Source organism: Monodelphis domestica, chromosome 2 (assembly GCF_027887165.1).
Source record: "Monodelphis domestica isolate mMonDom1 chromosome 2, mMonDom1.pri, whole genome shotgun sequence".
In the NCBI taxonomy this organism is placed as follows: domain Eukaryota; kingdom Metazoa; phylum Chordata; class Mammalia; order Didelphimorphia; family Didelphidae; genus Monodelphis; species Monodelphis domestica.
In genome coordinates this window covers 506892020-506910727 of record NC_077228.1, presented here as the reverse complement: position 1 = coordinate 506910727, position 18708 = coordinate 506892020, and the positions used below count along the sequence as shown (strand labels likewise).

Below are 18708 nucleotides of genomic sequence, written 5' to 3'. Positions count from 1 at the left end.
CCCAGAGCTGGCATTGCACAAACAAAATGCCATCCGGCCCCACCTTGTTCCCTCCCCCTTCCTTCGTTTGAAGTGGGCCCTTAGAAGCCTAGTTTCTGCCCGCCCCCCCCCCCCCCCCCGCCCTTTTCCCCGAGAGGGGCATGAGGGTTCCTGGCACTCCGGGGTAACTTTCTGGGGTGGTCGGAGTAAGGGCATGAGATAAGGGGCGCCCCTTGGGCGCAGGATTTCAGGGCTCCCTTTGTTCCCCTTTAGGGAGGGGCCCTGACCAGTAGCCCTGGCCGCCGTGCCAGCTCCGAACGTGAATTGGGACCATCTGCTTTTCCAAATGGACCGTCCTTGCTCCTCCCGCTGAGCCTGGCACTGGGGAGGCGGAGAGGTGGGGGGAGCCCTGGGGGTGGGGAGAAGGGGCGGACGCAGGGCATGTGAAGGGAGGAAGGCTGAGGCCGGAGGTCCGGGGCGCGCAGCCAGGCAGGCCTGGGGGTGGAGCAGAGAGCAGGTACCTGGGGGGGCGGGGCCCGGGAGCTGCGGGGGGGTGGGGGGAAGGCTGGGGCGGGGTGGGGAAGCGGAGAGGGCCGGGCCGGCCGGACGGAGCGGGCCACAGTGTGCTGCCTCCCCTTCCCCGCCGAAGCGAGGGGCAGCCGGGGGCCCGGAGCAGGGCCATGAAGGTGAAGAAGGGCGGCGGCGGAGCCGGGGCCGCGGCTGGGTCGGACCCCGGGCCGGGGGCCACGGGCCCCAAGGACGACGACGAGCCGGAATCGGAGCTGGAGCCCCTGGCGCTGCGGAGGAAGGCGCTGATCGGGCCCGAGGATGTGTTGGGGCTACAGCGCATCACGTGCGGTGAGGGAGGCGTGGGGGGCGCCGGGGGCGCCGGGGAGTGGGCTCGGGGCTGGGGCTGGGGCCGGGGCCGAGGTGGGGAGGAGGGATGCGGCCCCAGGGCACCCTTAGGTTCGCCAGCCCCATCCTCTCCGCCGCCGCGCCCTCCATCCTCGCCCCTCCGAAACCCCCTCATCCCCCTCTCCCTTCAGAGGGCAGCCTTTGCCCAGCAGAGATAGCCTCCCCGTTACGGGGAGCCAGGGTGGGCCTCTTCCCTCGCCTCCTGTGCCCGCTGGGCTCTGGGCGGCTTAGCTGGTGCCCCAGACCGCCGGGGCTCTCCCCTCCCCTGGCAGCAGCTCCGGGTGTGCGGGGAGGCACTTTGGGGTAAGTTTGGGGCTTGGTGTTGGTGATGGCCGGGAGCATGGCTGGGGCATCCAGCTGGGGAGAGTCAGACCTGGGCCCCGAGGCCCCTCTGGGTACAGCCCCCTCCTCCCAGCCCCGGGCCAGTCTCTGATCTGCTTCTTACGGATTGAGGTCAGCAGGGTGACCCTGAGTACTAATCTCTCTTGTCTTAAGCCTCTGGCTTGCTGCCCCCAGCCCAAGAGAGCAGCTCCCTGTGGCATATCTCCTTTTTTACTCCTAAACCCTTACCTTCCATCTTGGATTGCAAGGCAGAGCAGGAAGAGCTAGGCAATGGGGGTTAAGTGACTTGCCCAGGGTCACACAGCCAGGAAGTGTCTAAGACAGATTTGAACCCAGGACCTCCCATCTTAAGTCCTGGCTCTCCATTCACTGTGGCCCTGACACATACCCTTTTTGTGGGAAGAGAGGATCTGCTTATGTCCGAGGATTTCCTGTTATCTTCTGGTCCCTAGAGGGGCACTAGGGGGTGCTTCCTCCTGACTCCGATGGAGACTCTGAAGATCCAAGGGTAGGGGTCGGACAGTGCAGCCCCCAGTGGCTGCCCCCCCCCCCCAACCTGTTGAGCTGGCTGGTTCTAGAATGCTGGGTTGTGGGGCCCCTGAAGTGATGCTCCTAGGGCCTCGGGCCCCCCAAGAACCTGGTGTCTGGAAAAGGCAGTGAGCCAGGGACCCTGGAGAGAGAGTCTACTGTGTACAGGTGCGCATGGATGGGGGATCCACCCCCAGCCTAGCTGTGGAGGCTGCTCACGGCCATCCCAAATTAGATAACGGTTGGTACAGGGCATGCCACTGGGCAGTCCGTGCTGAGAGCTCAAACCAGGGCGGGGTGAGGGCCCTGTGGGGAGGGGGAGACCTTTGAGGATGAGACAGGAAGCTCTATTGCGCCTGTCCTCCCATTCCTTTCTTCACCATCCAAGCTAACATCAGCTTTATGTGGGGGGAGGCCGGAGCTCCTGAGCTTCCTGCACAGGGCAGTGCTTCGGCCCTGGACCCCTTTGGAAGGGCCCGAGAAGAGGCAAACCCCGTCCTGACCTCCTTGACAAGGGTTTCCAGAAGGAGGACAAGCTGGGCGGGTTTTGTTGCATGTTTTGTTGCTTTGGTCACTGGTAGAGAGAGAAGTGAGCTTCCCCAAGGATTCTTCTCTCTCCTTTAATCAACCCCTTCTTCCTTCATGGCTCTGGGCATGGTGGCCCTTTCCCATTCTGGCCCTTGCCTGAGGCTTTGGGGCCTAGTTCAGAAAAGGAGAGCCCTTCCCCTGGGAGTCTGGGCATTCTGACCCAGATTGAGAAGAAACTGAAAGATGGTATATCGTGCCAGATGTGGTAGGACTAGGGAGAAAGGTCAGTCAGCCTGTGGGCATTTACTAATCACCTTTATGTGCCAGGCACTGTGCTAAGGACTGAGGATACAGAGGAAGGTAAAAAATAGCACCTGCTCTCATGGGCAGCCAAGTGGTGTGACAGATAGAACACTGGGTTTAGAAGCAGGAAGACCTGAGTTCAAATCCAGCTTCAGACACTCACCTGCTGTGTGGCCCTAGGTAAGTCACTTCATCCTATTGGTTTCAGTTTCCTCATCTGTAAAATAAGCTGGAGAAGGAAATGGCAAAACCAGTCTGTACCCTGCTAAGAAAATTCCAGACAGGGTCATGGAGTGTGAAAATGATTGAGCAAGAAGTTTTCATGGATTTCAGAGTCTAGTGTAAAGGGATGTTCTAAGAATAGGTTGAGAAGAAGCTTAAGTTGCAGTGGGCAGGATTCAGGTTAGCTTTATTTTATTTTTTAAACTCTCACCTTCCATCTTGGAATCAATACTGTGTATTGGTTCCAAGGCAGAAGAGCGGTAAGGGTGGGTTAAGTGACTTGCCCAGGGTCACACCGCTGGGAAGTGTCTGAGGTCAGATTTGAACCCAAGACCTCCCCTCTCTAGGCCTGGCTCTCCATCCACTGAACTACCCAGCTTCCCCCTCAGATTAGCTTTAAGGAGGAACTTCCCTATGGAGAAGGCCCTGAGGATCCTTGAAACAGAGGACTAAATTTATGGAGCTGACTCTAGCCCAGAAGTGTCCCATCATCACCCCATTCCTTGCTTCTCTCCTAGCTTTGTCTGGTTTGGCTTCAGCTCTGTCTTGCCTCATCAGCCCAGTCACGGATGGGGCACCAGCATCTACCTCATCCTCTGGGCCACATCAGCTTTGAGTTACCGGAAAGGGAGCCACAGCCTTCTGGCTTCCCCATTCCAAAGCCTTGTCATTCATTCATTCATTCAACATTTAATTTACTAAATGCCTCCTATGTTTCAGGCACCACCACCATGGTGGGCAATGGGGCCACAAAGACAGATCAAGCAACAGGAAATCCCTCTCTGCCTCTGACCTCAGGCCCTACTAAGTCATCTTCAGCTCCCTTCATTTTCTGCACTGCAAGCTGAAGTCAACTTCATAGAATCATAGGATTTAGAATCGTAGGAGACCTTTGGGATTGATTTCTCCAGCTCCCACCTCCATTTTACAGATGGGCCAACTGTGACCCAGAGAAATTAAGGAACTTGCCCAAAGGCACACAAGTATTAAGCAGCAGAGCTAAGATTTGAACTCAGATCAGCAAAAAGAATCCTCTCTTTCAAGAAGACTTCTTTTTTCATTTCTCTCTGTCCATTCACTTATTCCTCCTCCTTACCTAGTCTTAGCTTCACTCCATTCTCACTCCAGTCTTTCTGGAAACAAAAGAAAACAGAAATCAGCCCGAGACCCTGCTCCTGTCTTTGGCTCTCCTCTCTCTTTTGAAATCAGCCCGTTGTCTATCCATCTATCCTTCCCGAACTACTCTCCCTTCCTTCAATTCCAGGACCCCTAACCCCAATCCCGTGGGGCTCTACTCCTGTCCTTTAGCTTTGCTCCCTTGTTGCCTCCAGGCTGCCTTCTTCCCCCAATCTCTAGGAGATGGATGAGATCTTGCCCCCCTCTTCTGCTTGGCTGCTGACACCAGCTGTTCCAGAATTGTTTTGGTCTTGTTGGCTGCCATTTTGAACTGGCCCCAAGCCCTTGCCTAAATCTATCAACCCCACAGTTGCCAGTTGGTCTTCCCCCACCCAGAGAGCAGCAATAGGAGGGAGAAAGGGAAGGAGGGAGCTATACCTGGTTTACTGGACCCACCAGACCTCCTGGGGATAGTTCACTCCCTCTAAAAAGGGATCAGACTTGGAAAAGAGGGGAGGAGAAATGGTGGCATTGGAAGGCCTTTAAGCATCCTTCAAGCAAGGCTAAACTTGGAGAGAGACTGTGGGAAAGACAGAGAAAGGCTGGGGGAGAGCAGCCATTGTTGCAGAGGATGGTAGACTTGGGCATTTTGTCCTAGCCTCCTTATTTGACCAAGGAGAAAAGGGAGGCCTAGAAATAGGAAATAACTTGTCCAAGGTCACAGAGTGAGATATCAGAGGCTAGAATGTAGACTTTTTCTGATGTTGTACCCTGGCTTCTCCTTGGGAAAGAAGGGTCAGCCTTGGCCAGTTTGGCCAGGTCTAGGGGGAAAAAAAAGAGTCTCTTGTCAGAGAGAGAAGCTAAGCCTGGGAGATGGGGGCTCCAGGTCTCCTTGCTTGGTCTCACCCCCTGAGAAGGGGAGGCAGCATTTCCCTCTTATTTTCTTAAGAAGGAAAGACTTCAGGAGAGCCATGATGAGGATGGGGCAGAGAGGGATGGCAGGCCCTTTGAGAACCTGCCTTTCTAAAGGCTCTGAGGTTGGGCGACAAGTGTGAGAGTCTTAGTCTTGGTTTCTGTGGCTTCTGTCTCAGGCCTTGGCGTCAAAGTGAGATTATTTTCAGGGCCTGCTAGAAGTTTTTTCCAGCCTTCCCTTCCTTCCTGAGCAGAGCTGTGGTCCTGGGCGGCCTCTCAGGCCACTCACAAGCTTCTGGGACTTCCTGATTGCCACAAGCAGCTCCCCAGTGGCCCATCTTCCTGTTTGTCACTGAGCTTCACACTTGGGCCTTTTCCTTCCAGGCTCCCCATGGGCCTCTCAAACCCTCCAGGTCCTCTGTCCTCCCCATGGGGAAGGTGAGAACTAGGGGGCAGTTTAGGTGAGAAAAGGCCCCGTTTTGGTGGGGGCTGGTTAAAGGGACTCCCTTACCCCTCTGGCCCAGTCCCCTTCCTCAGCCTGCATAGCTGGCCAGGGAACTTGGCCACCCTAGAGCTGGAGCAAGAGGGATTAAGGCTAGACAAAACCTGACCTCAGGGGTTTGGGAGCAGAGCTGCCCCGGAAGCAGGGGCCTAGAGATTACCTTCATGCCCAGCTGGGGGTGGGGGTAGTTTCCTGGCTCCAGACACCCCCTTATCTTTGCTTCTTACTGGCAGAGAATGGATGTGGAATTGTGCTAGAGGAGAATGGAGGGTGCCTAAGGGTGGGCCTTGGGGGGGCTCCAGCTAGGCCTTCCCTGCCCCCCAGGATGTTCCTCTGTTCTAGCTACATTCAGTCAGCTGATTGCTTTGGGTAATCTGCTTATGTTGGCCCAGGGGATGGCTAAGCCTCTTATGAGGGGAGGACCAGGGACTGATGACTCAGGTGGCTGCAGAGATTTGGTGTGGGGAGGAAGGGTGGCCAGGGGGTCTGGGCTGGGGGCTTCATTCTCCTTTCCTGCTGGGATGAAGAGAGAAAGGGGGCAAGGCTGAGAGGCAGCTGCCTGGCACCGAGGGGGCGTGCCAGGAGTCCCCCTGTTCTCATGACTTATAGAATAATTTATTTACTTACACACACACACACACACACACTTTATAAGCAAATTATTTACTTGTATCAATACCTCTAAGCAGGATTTTTTAGCATTAGAAATACTTGCATGTAGAGGCAACTAAAGAGAGCCAGACCTAGACTCCAGAGGACCTGGGTTCCTATTTGACTTCAGTCATTTCCTAGCTGCATGACTGTGGGCAAGTCACTTAGCCCCATTTGCCTAGCCCTTGCCCTTCTGTCTTAGAGTGATTACTAAGATATAAAGTAAGGATTTAAAAATAAAACAAAACAAAATATTTGCATTTATATTCTCTCTCTCCTCTCTCTCTTTTTTGCTCCTTTTCTCTCTTCTCTTGCTCTCCTCTCTCCCTCTCATCTCATCTCTCTCTCTTCTCTCCCCTCTCTGTCTTACTCTTTCCTCTCTTCTTTCTCTCCCTTTCATCTCTTCTCCCTCTCTCCTCTCTTCTCTTTCCTCTCTCCCTCTCATCTCATCTCTCTTCTCTCCCCTCTCTATTTTTCTCTCTTCTTTCTCTCCCTTTCATCTCTTCTCCCTCTCTCTCTCCTCTTTCTCTCCTTTCTCTCTCCTTTCTTTCTCTTTCTCTTCCTTTCATCTCATCTCTTTCTCTCCTCTTCTCTCTCTCCCTTTCATCTCTTCTCCCTCTCTCCTCTCTTCTCTTTCCTCTCTCCCTCTCATCTCATCTCTCTTCTCTCCCTTCTCTATTTTTCTCTCTTCTTTCTCTCCCTTTCATCTCTTCTCCCTCTCTCTCTCCTCTTTCTCTCCTTTCTCTCTCCTTTCTTTCTCTTTCTCTTCCTTTCATCTCATCTCTTTCTCTCCTCTTCTCTCTCTCCCTTTCATCTCTTCTCCCTCTCTCCTCTCTTCTCTTTCCTCTCTCCCTCTCATCTCATCTCTCTTCTCTCCCCTCTCTATTTTTCTCTCTTCTTTCTCTCCCTTTCATCTCTTCTCCCTCTCTCTCCTCTCTTTCTCTCCTTTCTTTCTCTTTCTCTTCCTTTCATCTCATCTCTTTCTCTCCTCTTCTCTCTCTCTCTCCTTTTCATCTCTTCTCCCTCTCTCTCTCCTCTCTTTCTCTCCTTTCTCTCTTCTTTCTTTCTCTTTCTCTTCCTTTCATCTCATCTCTTTCTCTCCTCTTCTCTCTCTCTCTCCCTTTCATCTCTTCTCCCTCTCTCTCTCCTCTCTTTCTCTCCTTTCTTCTTTCTTTCTCTTTCTCTTCCTTTCATCTCATCTCTTTCTCTCCTCTTCTCTCTCTCTCTCCCTTTCATCTCTTCTCTCTCTCTCCTCTCTCTTTCTCTCCTCTCTCCCTCTTCTCCCTTTCTCTTTTTCTCATCTCTTCTCTCTTTCTGGCTTTCTTTCCTCTCTCCTCTCTTTCTCTCTCTTCCTTTCATTTCTTCTCTCCCTCCCTCCTTCCTTCTTTCTTTCTCTCTCTCTATATATATGCAAGTATTTGAAATGCCAGAAAATGCCTACATCTTTTGAGCAAAGGCTCGGCCCTTCAATTCCGAGCACCTTACCCCAGCCCCACAAACATTTTGTTCCTTTAAGGACTTAGCTCCCATATGTCTCCTGACCTTCACTCAGATCATGCCCTTCCCCCTCCTTCTCCTGGCCCCCTCTCTCTAAAGCTGGTTCAAATTTGGCCTCTTGAGGAGGATGGACTCAATCTCTGGCTCCTTCAAACGAGATATTTATGGAGCGCTTAGCACAATGCCTGGTACATATTAGGCCATCTATCAAGGCTCATTCCCTTCCCCTTGCTTCTAGCCACCACCCCCCACCCCTACCCCGCTAGAGCTCATCAGCTGCACAGAGCCAGAGAGGGAGGTGGTTGTCATTTGTGGGAGTTGTTTGCCCCCTTTTCTGGCATGTTTCTCTCCCCCATCAGTCTGGGGGCCCCCAAGGGCAGGTGGGCGGAATGTCTCCTCTTTGCCCCCAGAACTCCCATTGGTCAGAGCCAGGGCTCCCTGAGGATGGGGTTGTGCTTCTTAAACACAGAATTTTAGAGATTTTGGAACAGAGAATTGTAATACTGGAAGGGCCTGCAGTTCATTTTGTTGTTCAGCGTCAATCATGCCCGACTCTTCTTCTTCCTTGGGGTTTTCTTGGTGAAGAGATGAGCGTGGCTCACCATTTTCTTTTCCAGCTCATTTTCCAGATGAGGAAATCAAGGCAAGCAGGGTTAAGTGACTTGCCCAGAGTCACCCGTTCTGAAGCCAGATTTGAATTTAGTTTCTTCCCGATTTCTGACCTGGAGTTTTCTCCACTGAGCCGCCCAGCTGCCCAACCTTAGTACACAGAATGTTAGAACTAGAAGGCTCTTAAAGCACAGAGTTAGGGGCAGCAATGGATAGAGAGCCAGGTCCTGGGTTCCTAGCTGTGTGACCCTGGGCAAGTCACTTGACCCCCATTGCCTAGCCCTTCCCACTCTTCTGCCTTGAAATCGATACTTAGTGTTGGTTTTATGACAGAAGGTAAAGATAAAAAAAAAAGAACACCAGAATGTTCCTTCTCTATAAAACCAGAAGACATTGGAGTGTCCCTTTTAGCATTCTAACTGGGATCCTAAGACTCTTCATCTCCCTGGGCCTCAGCTGCCTTCTCTGTAAAATGAGAGGGTTGGATTAGGTGACCTCAGAGGGCCTTCTCGATTTGATGCCATCATCCTCCTGCTTCCTCCTCCCGTGGATTGTGGCTCCTTGGATAGATGGTGGCAGCCTCGCATCCTCCAGGGAGGGAGGTGACTTGCCCAGGGCCACCTGGGATCTCTCTCTACTTCAGACCAAAGAACTTTACACCAAAGTCTCTGATCTCGCACACCATCATCTTCTTCCTCTCCTCCCTTCCCCGCCACAGATTACCTCTGCTCTCCGGAGGAGAATGTCTACAAGATTGATTTCACCAGGTTCAAGATTCGGGACATGGAGTCAGGCACTGTCCTTTTTGAGATCAGCAAGCCCCCTGCGTCAGGTGAGTAGATGGTTGGATTGGAAAGGGTGTTCGTGGTGGTGATGGTCTAGATCATGGGAAACTGAGCCCCAATGTGGTGGATTAATTTACTCAAGGTCTCATAGCTGCTGGATGGCAGGGCTGGCTCAGACATCCTCACTGGCCATGCTCAATCAACAGACATTTCTCTCCTTTCCTACTCTTTCTTTTCTCTCTGTCTTTCTCTCCTCTCCTCTCTCTCTCCCTCCCTTTCATCTCTCTCTCTCTTTTTCTCCTCTCTCTTCTCTCTCTCTCCCTTTTATCTCTCTGTCTATCTCTCCTCTCTTTTCTCTTCCTTTCATCTCTTCTCTTTTTCTCTCCCTTTCATCTCTCTCTGTTGTCTTTCTCTCCTCTCTTTTCTCTCTCTCCCTTTCATCTCTCTCTCTGTTGTCTTTCTCTCCTCTTTTCTCTCTCTTCCTTTCATCTCTTCTCTTTTCTCTCTCTCCCTTTCTTCTCTTCTCTCTCTGTCTTTCTCTCTCTATTCTCTGTCTCTCTCTTCCTTTCATCTCTTTTCTCTCTCCCTTTCATCTCTTCTCTCTCTTTCTCTCTCTTTTCTGTCTCTATCACTCTCTGTCTCTCTTTCTCTTTGTCTCTTTCTCTCTGTCTTTCTCTCACTCTTTTCTCTCTCTCCCTTTCATCTCTTCTCTGTCTTTCTCTCCTCTCTCTCCCTTTCATCTCTTTTCTCTGTCTTTCCTCTCTTCTCTCTTTTCTGTCTGTCTGTCTGTCTCTATATGTATATATATATATATATATATATATATATATATATATATGCAAGTATTTATGTGTGCCCACCTGTGCTCACAGCAGACCTGACCACTCCAGCAGAGTAAGAATTCAGATCTAGGCCAGAGAAGACTTTGGGAAGTCACCCTGTCCATTCCCCTGCCTCTGGTAGAATAGAGATGGTTTCCTTTTGTCTTTGTATCCCATGCTCTATTGCTTTTTACCTGTGGGACCTTGGCTAAGTCACTTAATGTCTCTGTGTCTCAAGTTTCTTATTTGTGAAACGAGGGAATTGGACGAAAAGCCTTAAAAGTCTCTTCAACTTTGAAATCTTAGAAACAGATAAAATTCTATAAAACCTAGCACAGAGCTGCTAACACATGACGCACTAACATTGCTTGATCTACTCTGTTTCCACGTGTCTGTGAGCCAGGGAGAGACAGGGCTGGGGTTCCGGCCTTCCTCAAATCACTGCAGGGTGAGGAGTAAGGACAGAGCAGCTGGTCTATTTTGGAGGGTGGGGAGATTCGCCAGTGCTTTTGGGAAAAGGACAGGTGGAAGAGGGGGAGGCTTGTTTGCTTGAGAGAGAGGGAGGGAAGGGGAGAGAGAGAGAGAGAGGGAGAGAGAAAGGGGGGAGAGAGAGAAAGAGAGAGACAGAGAGGGAGGGAAGGATGAAGGGGAGAGAGAGAGAAGGAGAGAGGGAGAGAGAGAAAGGGAGAGAGAAGGAGAGAGGGGGAGAGAGAGAGACAGAGAGGGAGGGAAGGAGTGAAGGGGAGAGAGGGGAGAGAGAGAGAAGGAGAGAGGGAGAGAGAAGGAGAGAGGGAGAGAGAGAAAGGGAGAGAGAAGGAGAGAGGGGGAGAGAGAGAGGAAGGGAGAGAGAGAGACAGAGAGGGAGGGAAGGAATGAAGGGGAGAGAGGGGGGGAAGTAGAGGGAGAGAAAAAGAGGGAGGGAGAAAGAAGGAGGAGAGAGGGGGAGGGAAGGAAGGAAAGAGGGAGAGAGGGAATGAAGGAGGGGAGAGAGAGAAGAGAGAAACAAAGAGAAGCAGAGAAAGAAAGAAGGAAGGAAAGAGGGAGGGAGGAAAGGAAAGAAGGGAAGGAGGGAGAGAGTAGAAAGAGAGAGGGAGAGACTGAGGGGGAAGGAGAGAAAGGGAGAGAGGGAGGGAGAGATTTGGAGTGGAGAGAGAGGGGAAAGATAGGGTGTTGATGGGGCAGCTTAGTGGACACTTTTGAGCTATGTGACCCTGGACAAGTCACTTAACTGCCTTGGGACTGATAGTCAGTATTGATTTTAAGACAGAAGGTAAGGGTTTTAAAAAAATGACTTGCAGGAACAGCTAGGTGTCACAGTGGATAGAATGCTAGGCCTAGAGTTAAGAGGTCCTGGGTTCAACTGTGACCTCTAACACTTCCCAGCTGTGTGACCCTGGGCAAGTCATTTAACCCCATTGCCTAGTCCTTATTGCTTTTCTACCTTGGAGCCAATACACAGTATTGATTCTAAAACAGAAAGTAAGGGTTAAAAAAAAAAAGATCCGTGCTAACTACTCAGGGAGGGGAAAGAACAATGTGAGCGGAGCTTATGGAATTGTAAACAAGGGAGGGTGGCTGCAGGTTTACCAGCCATTCACCCTGGTCCCGGGGGTGGTGGGGGTCCACCATTGCAGAGAGGGACCCTAGCGACAAGCGGGATGTGGACCCCAATGCCGGCCGTTTTGTCCGCTACCAGTTCACCCCGGCCTTCCTCCGCCTGCGGCAGGTCGGAGCCACGTGAGTTTCTGGGAAATGTGGGCGTGGGCTCAGGGGTGTGGATGGGGAGACGCCTGCCATCCCGAGGACCGTCGCGTCCTTTAAAGGCTGTCCAAGAAAGTCGGGGCGGCTGGACCATGAGAGCCCCCCTCCTGGGGCCCCCTGAATTGGCCTGGGGGCGGAGAGAGCCTGAGGCTCCGAAGGCCTTCACCCCCGCTTTGGGCCCCCCCTTCCCCCTGCTTTTCTCCCCATCTCCCCATCCTTCCCCAGTGTGGAGTTCACGGTGGGAGACAAGCCCATCAACAGCTTCCGGATGATCGAGAGGCACTACTTCCGGAACCGCCTTCTCAAGAGCTTCGACTTTGAATTTGGTTTCTGCATCCCCAGAAGCAAGAACACCTGCGAACACATCTATGAATTCCCCCCACTGTCAGAGGAGCTAAGTGCGTGCGTGTGCCTGTGTGTGCGTGCACGTGCGTGTGCGTGCGTGTTTCACTCTCCCTGCTCCGACACCGGGTGGATGGGAAACTGAGCTTTCTTAAAGGGGCTGAGAGAAATGTGTGCCATTGGATGGTTAGGATCCGAGTCTTTCCTGTTTAACTCTGTACCCCTAGAGCAACGTCACTGACCTCCTCTTTAAAAAAAGGTGTTTTGGGGGGCAGCTGGGTGGCCCAGTGGATTGAGAGTCAGACCTAGAGACAGGAGGTCCTGGGTTCAAATCTGACCTCAGACACTTCCCAGCGGTGTGACCCTGGGCAAGTCACTTCACCCCCATTGCCTAGCCCTTACCACTGTTCTGCCTTGGAGCCAATACACAGTATTGACTCCAATATGGAAGGTCAGGGTTAAAAAAAAAAAGGTGTTTTGGATCTGGTCTCTGACTTCTCCTAGCTGGCCAGTCCCTTAACCCCGTGGGTCTCGATTTCCTCCTATCTGGCCTCAGACCCTTCCTAGCGGGGTAAATCACTTGCTTCTCATGGCTGGGTGACCCTGGGCAAGTCACTTGACCCCCATGGCCCAGCCTTTGCCACTCTTCTGCCCTGGAACCAGGACACAGTGTTGATTCTAAGACAGAAGGTGACGGCTTAAAAAAACAACAAACTGTGTTTAAATGGCTCTTGTTTTTTATACCACAATTATTTCTGCAAATGCCCCTCCTCCCTAAAGTCACGCCTCTGTTGGAGCAGAGGAGGCCCGTCGGGGTGTCTGGACCCCTCTGGCCCAGCAGCCCTTCCTGGTTTCTGCCCAGAGGGTTCCTGGTTTTTGCCCGGCCCCCTTCTAGCTAGCGTTACACATAACAGGCCGCGGTCTCCCCCGGGCGCTGCGCCGCCCCTGACCCCCCGTCCTGTCTTTGGTCTCTTGCAGTCAGCGAGATGATCCGCCACCCCTACGAGACGCAGTCGGACAGTTTTTACTTTGTAGACAACAAGCTGGTGATGCACAACAAGGCAGACTATTCGTACAGCGGGGGGCCGTGACCCCCCTAAAGCGAGGCTCTCCCTCCTCCCCAGCTCCTGGCCCCTCTCTCCGTGGAGCAGACGGTGTCCCTGGCTCCCTTGTCCTATGTCCCTCTTGCCGAGAGTCACGGGGGTCCCCACGGTCCCTGAGGGAGAGAAGTGGGGTCCCCTTCCCTGTCAGTGGCCTCTCTCCCCTGCTGGCCCAATGGCCGGCCTCTCCTCAGAAGCTAGCCTTCTTCGCTTGGGGACGGCACGTCCTCCTCTTCCAGGAAGGCTGTTGGCGAGGCTCTCGGACATGGAGGCGATCCCAGGCGGTAGCTGGAGGGGGGAGAGGGATAACTTCCATTCCAAGCGGGCAGGGGGAGAGGGGAGACAGTAGCGGCCAGCCCCCCTCCACTAGTGACTTCTCGGCCCACCTTTCTCGTTCTTCCCCCCGATGTCTTCCCAGGGAAGGGTCTAGACCCCGTTTGTGCTCCGTCTCTGAAGTCTCGTCTAGTTGCTTTGGGGGGCAGCGGCGCCCGTCCTGACCCCTCCATCTCCAGGGGCTCCACCTCTATCCTTGGCATTCCGCACCCAATCCGGGCGTCGTCCTCCTCTCCCTGGCACCTGGGCACCGCGGGGTGGGCAGGGGGCACTCAGGGCCCCAGTTTTGAGAGGTACCCAAGAAGGGAACCGAGTCGGGCTTTGGTGGGAGGAGGAAGACCTCGCTGATGAAGGCGAAGAGCCTCAAGACTCGCGTCTCAGGCATTTCTTCCGGGATGGGCCTGGCTGGTGGGTCTGGGCAGGGGTGGGCGGAGGCCCTGCGTCTCTGGGGACGGTATCAGGGTGGGCACCTGATCATCCGCTGCCGTAGCTTCCTGGCCTTTGGAGATGTTCCCTCTCTACAACAGGAAGGATCCCCCCTTCTTCCTGCCTTCCAGCCGGGTCACAGGATCACTGATCCCGGGCCGGAAGGAACCTCAGAAGCCACTGAATCCAATGCTTTCATTTTACAGATGAAGAAACTGAGCCACTTTCTGGACCAGCTCTTCAGGGAGGGCCATCCCTGAAGGAGGGATAGAGGGCAAAACTAGGGGGGCGGGTTGTGTGTAGCACAGCGGGGCTGCTCATCGCTTTCTGCAGGCCGCAGAGGAGTGATGAGGGTGAGGCAGGGTCTGTGCGTGCGTGATGGAAGGTGTAGACGCTCTCAGTCCCGAACTGGACGATCCTGCATTCGTTTCTGCTTCCCCTGGCCCTCCTCTTCCTACTCTGACTTGTGTTGTGAGGGTCTAGGTATAGAGAGATGGAAAAGTGGAAGGACCCTTAGAGACTGTCTAGGCAAAACCCATTCATTTTACATCTAGGGAAACTGAGGCCGGGAGAGAGGAAGTGACTCAGCCCAAGACTAGAAGATAGCCCGTTGCAGCTGTCGCCTGCTCAGCTTCTTCCTTTATGCTTCCTGCTTTGAGAGTCTCCCTGCATTGCTCGTGAGACTCTCTTCCTCTCCCCGTCTTTCTATTCATCACATCATGGTGGGGCTGGTTGGAGATTACCCTTGTGAGCCCCTTTGCCTCCTCTAGGATTCTCCCCTTACAGGACTGGCTCTGGGCACGACTGAGGAGGGTTGATTTGTCTTGTCTTTGCCTTCTTCCAAACTCCCTTCCCAGCCTCTCTTCTGGCCTCCCTGCCCATGAATTACTTAGCACTTACTAAGTGCAAAGTGCTGGAGGTACGCGTACAAGTAGACTGGACAACGTCTACCGTCATGGAACTTATCATTTAATGGGGGAAAACGACTCACCCCAGGCTTAGTCAGGAGGACTCATCTTCCCAAGTTTAAATCTGGCTTCAGACACAGCTTAGCTGTGTGACCCTGGACAAGTCACTTAACTCTGTTTGCCTCAGTTTCCTCATCTGTAAAATGAGTCGGAGAAGGAAATGGCAAAACACTCCAGCATCTTCGACAAGAAGTCCCCAAATTGGGACACAAAGCATTGGAAGTAAGGGAACTGCACAGAACACAACCCACAGAGGAGGCTAGAGAGGAGTGCTTCAGGTAGGGTTTAGTCGCAGCAAATGGTGTTTGGAGTCCTGGGGGGCATCCGTGGGATGCATCATTCCAGAAAAACATCCCTTGAAGGAGTGGTGAGGCACCTTCCTCCTCTGGAGTGGTCTGTTTGGCTTTTTTTGTTTTGGTTTTGTAGAAGACTCTCATAGACCCAAAGGTGGGGGACCCTGATTGGAGGTGGGGAAGAAGAGAAGGTCAGACACTGACCTGGGTAGGGAAATATTCTGGGGAATGAGAGCATTTCTCCATCTTTTCCACCCTTTAAAAAAAAACCAAACAAACCCATACTTTCTGTCTTAGAATTGATCCTGAGTATCTATTCCAAGCCAGAAGAGTGGTAAGGGCTAAGAAATTGGAGTTAAGTGACTTGCCCAGGGTCACCCAGCTTGGAAGTATCTGAGGCCCCCTTTGAACCCAAGACCTATTTCTGGGTCTGACTCTCAACCCACTGAGCCACCTAGCTGCCTCCTATTTTTTTTTTACCCCTTAACTTCTGTCTTAGAAGTAATACCATGTATTAGTTCCAAGGCTGAAAAGCAGTCAGGGCTAGGCAGTGGGGGTTAAGTGACTTGCCCAGGGTCACACAGCTAGGAAGTATCTGAGGCCAGATTTGAATTCCAGGCCTGGCTCTCTATCCATTGAACCACCTAGCTGCCCCTTTTCTACCTATGGTGCCACTAAGGTGGGCCCCTGTTAGCAGGATGGGCAGTCCTTGGCCCAAACAACCAGAAAACTGAGGAAGAACTTTGAGTTGATGTTATTTATCTCTACTGAGAACAGCAATGGCAGGGAAGAAGTTGGGCTGAAACTACAGCTCAGATTGAGGCTAGAGGTGGCAGGAGGATGGGAGCCTAAGGACGAATGGGGCTTATGTCTTCAGGACAATTCTTTGGCCCAGGTGGTAAGTGTCTGGACTGGCCTGATACCAAGGATGACTTTCCAAGCTCGTAGGAGAGAATCAGACAATAATGAATTTATTTGCAGAGCAGAGGTCCCTGGGGAAAGAGTGTGTGTGTGAGTGTGTGTGTGTGTGTGTGTGTGTGTGTGTGTGTGTGTGTGTGTGGAGTCAAAGATTTCGTGTTCAAACCCAACCTCTATGATGACCTGTGTGACCTCCCTAGGCCTCAGTTTCCCCATCTGTAAAACGAGGTTGGACTTGATGGCTCCTGCAGCCCCTTCCAGCTCTGGACCTATTATCCTTTTGGGCACAAAAACCAAGCCTTAGTTTCCCTCATCCCTGTATGAGTGGTGGGTGGGTGGTAAGATGTGGCCGAGTGGCTGAGCCTGTGCGTGTCTTTGGTGGGGCATCCCAGTGGAAATTACTCTGCCAGAGGGTTCAGGGTGTAGGTTGGAGTCGGAAGTATGGGCCTGAGCTGAGCTCAAGGGGCGGGAAATTGGGAAGAAGAGCCTAGGAGAAGCAAGGATGCTGTTCCCTTTCCTTGGTGCAGGAGGCATGAAGGGGGCTTGTGTGTGGCTTTATATTTCAGTTCGACATTTATTAGTAGCCTCTATGGGCGAAGGGATCTCTCTGGCCCCTTCCCTCAAGGAACTTCCTCTCTGCTGGAGAGGTAGAACAAACCCACCGAAAAGGCAATCCCAAGTTCACTGTTCCAAGGGGGGTGGATGGCTATGGTTGTAGAGAAGGAAAGTGTCTGATAACAATAATAGAGAACATCATTACGATGTCCAAAGAGCTTTATGTTGGGGTTCATTTGATCAATAGGCAGAAGGGTCCCCAATGGGGTGACACCTCTAATGGCCTGGGGATGGGAGGGAGGCAGCATCTAGCCAGGCAGGGTCCCAGGTCCTAGACTGAAGGACTTGCCCCCAGGACTGTGGGTTGAGGGCAGGATGCACTGTGGTATGGTGGGGAAATTGGATGGGGAGTCAGGACCCCCAGGTTCATATGCCAACTCTGCCAACATCTGGGGGTCCTGAAAGGGGACCCTTGAATGCTCTGGTATTTGAAGACCTTGGGTAAGTCTTTTCCCTTCTGGGTCTTAGCATCCTCTGAAAGTGAAGGGGGGCAGTGGGCTCGATGGTTTCCAGGGTCCTTTCCATTTCTAATCCAGTTGATGTTAGGCAGTTGGGTCTACGCTAGAGGTTAGGTTAGGGTGTTTGGGTCAAACTTTGACTAGGAACAGACCTTTCCCTTCCTGGCAGTCCCAGCTCCTCTTCGTGACTCCCTGTTCTGAGTTCTGCTTCTGGGTGTAGACCCTTCTCTGTGTATGAGCAGCCTGTCTGTCCCCAGCTGCTCATCCTGGCCAATATGGCGGGTTTGGCCATCTGGACTCTTGTTCTTCCGTCCACGGGACTCGGTTATGTTTCAATTTTGGAAATCGATACCTTTTCAATTCCAGATCCATTAAATTCCTTTTTGTTGCTCAGGTACCAAAGTGGCCAATGTGTGCTCTTTCCCTCAATGGGGTCTTTGACCAAGGCTGACTTCAGAAAGCAGCCTGGAGTGGCCCCTTCTTTTGGGGTGCTCAGCCCCTTTGAAGCGCCCTTCTCGGTTCATCAGGGAGGGCTTCTGCCCTTAGATGTGCCATCTGGGTGGACGCCTTGGCTAGGCAGAGGTCAGACAGCCAATCAACAAGCAGAGTTCTTCTTAAGTGCCAGATGCTGAGGATACAGGGAAAGGTGAGATACTGTCCCTGCCCTCGAGGAGCTTGGCACAACTCTAGGCATGACCGATCCACGGACTAAGCAGGAGATCCTCCATAGAGGGCAGGCACCATCTGGGGGGACTAAAGGGGAAATGGGTCCTGGAAGGGCACCCGGCGGGGGGGGGGGTACTTGTTGCCACTGGGACCACTTCATCCATCCAGGCACCTTGATCAAGCAGATCCCCACTTCTGGAGTTTGTGTGGGAGAGGGATGACCACCAGGGGGCAGCCCAGACCCAGAGATCAGCCATTCCTTCGAAGGATGCTAAAAATGGCAGCCTCAGTACACCATGGGCTTGGTCCTCTGCTTTGAAGTCATTGGGAAACTCTTCACATGTGTATGGATGCAGATGGATGTGTGTCTAAAGATACATAGACACACATGCACAGTGAATACACACTGCACAGCTGTGGGCATTTACATGCACATATACACATATAAATGCACATGTGTGTATATACTTGCACACATGATATTCAGGATACACCAATACATGTATGTGTCTATGCTTCTATACATGCATGTGTGTTTACACACAGATGTGTGCATCATATATAGTTTGTGTATACATAGAGTGTATAGTGAACTATATGAACTGTATACCACCCATTTTATATTATGTATGTGTATCTTTATGTATACAAATACATGCATGTGCCAGACACCACATTAAGTGCTAAGAACTCAGAAGGCAAAAAATAATGCCTTTCCTTTTAAGAAGCAAGGGTTTTACATACATGTGTACATGTATCCATATCCACACATGTGTGTATACATACATACACACAGATAACATGCATATAATCTATAATTTGGAGCCAATTCCCTGTGACCAGGTGAAGGTGGGAGTAAAATGTGGAAGCTAAAGAAGGCTCTGAGTTTGGAAACCATCATTGCCCAGAGATACTGTTTAAGCAGCAGTGATGGTGAACCTTTTAGAAACCTAGTGCTCAAATGGCAACCCTCACATTGCATGGGAGCCCCCTGTCTTATCCAAGACAGGGGAGGAAGGAAGTGCTCCCATTGGCTGCTGGGCAGAGGGGTAGGTCATGGAAGAAATGGTCTTCAGGCGGGGTGGAGAGGGGGAGGGGATCAATTCCCTCCGGTATAT

The 18708-nt window shown here is 52.3% G+C and overlaps 1 protein-coding gene across 4 annotated transcripts; it reads left to right on the top strand.

The window, feature by feature from the left end:
- The first annotated feature begins 273 nt into the window (after positions 1 to 273).
- Positions 274 to 17321, top strand: UNC119 (unc-119 lipid binding chaperone). Of its 4 annotated transcripts, none has more exons than XM_056819505.1 (6): positions 274 to 376; positions 629 to 837; positions 8823 to 8936; positions 11345 to 11447; positions 11697 to 11869; positions 12792 to 17321. In XM_056819505.1, exons 2-6 carry the CDS (start codon positions 660 to 662, stop codon positions 12902 to 12904), a joined length of 681 nt encoding a protein of 226 aa, XP_056675483.1. In that variant the 5' UTR covers positions 274 to 376; positions 629 to 659; the 3' UTR covers positions 12905 to 17321. The 4 variants fall into 4 exon arrangements, with proteins under 4 accessions (XP_056675483.1, XP_056675482.1, XP_056675484.1 ...); XM_056819504.1 differs by lacking the exon at positions 274 to 376 and adding an exon at positions 399 to 496; XM_056819506.1 differs by lacking the exons at positions 274 to 376; positions 629 to 837 and adding an exon at positions 477 to 496.
- Positions 17322 to 18708: the final 1387 nt, after the last annotated feature.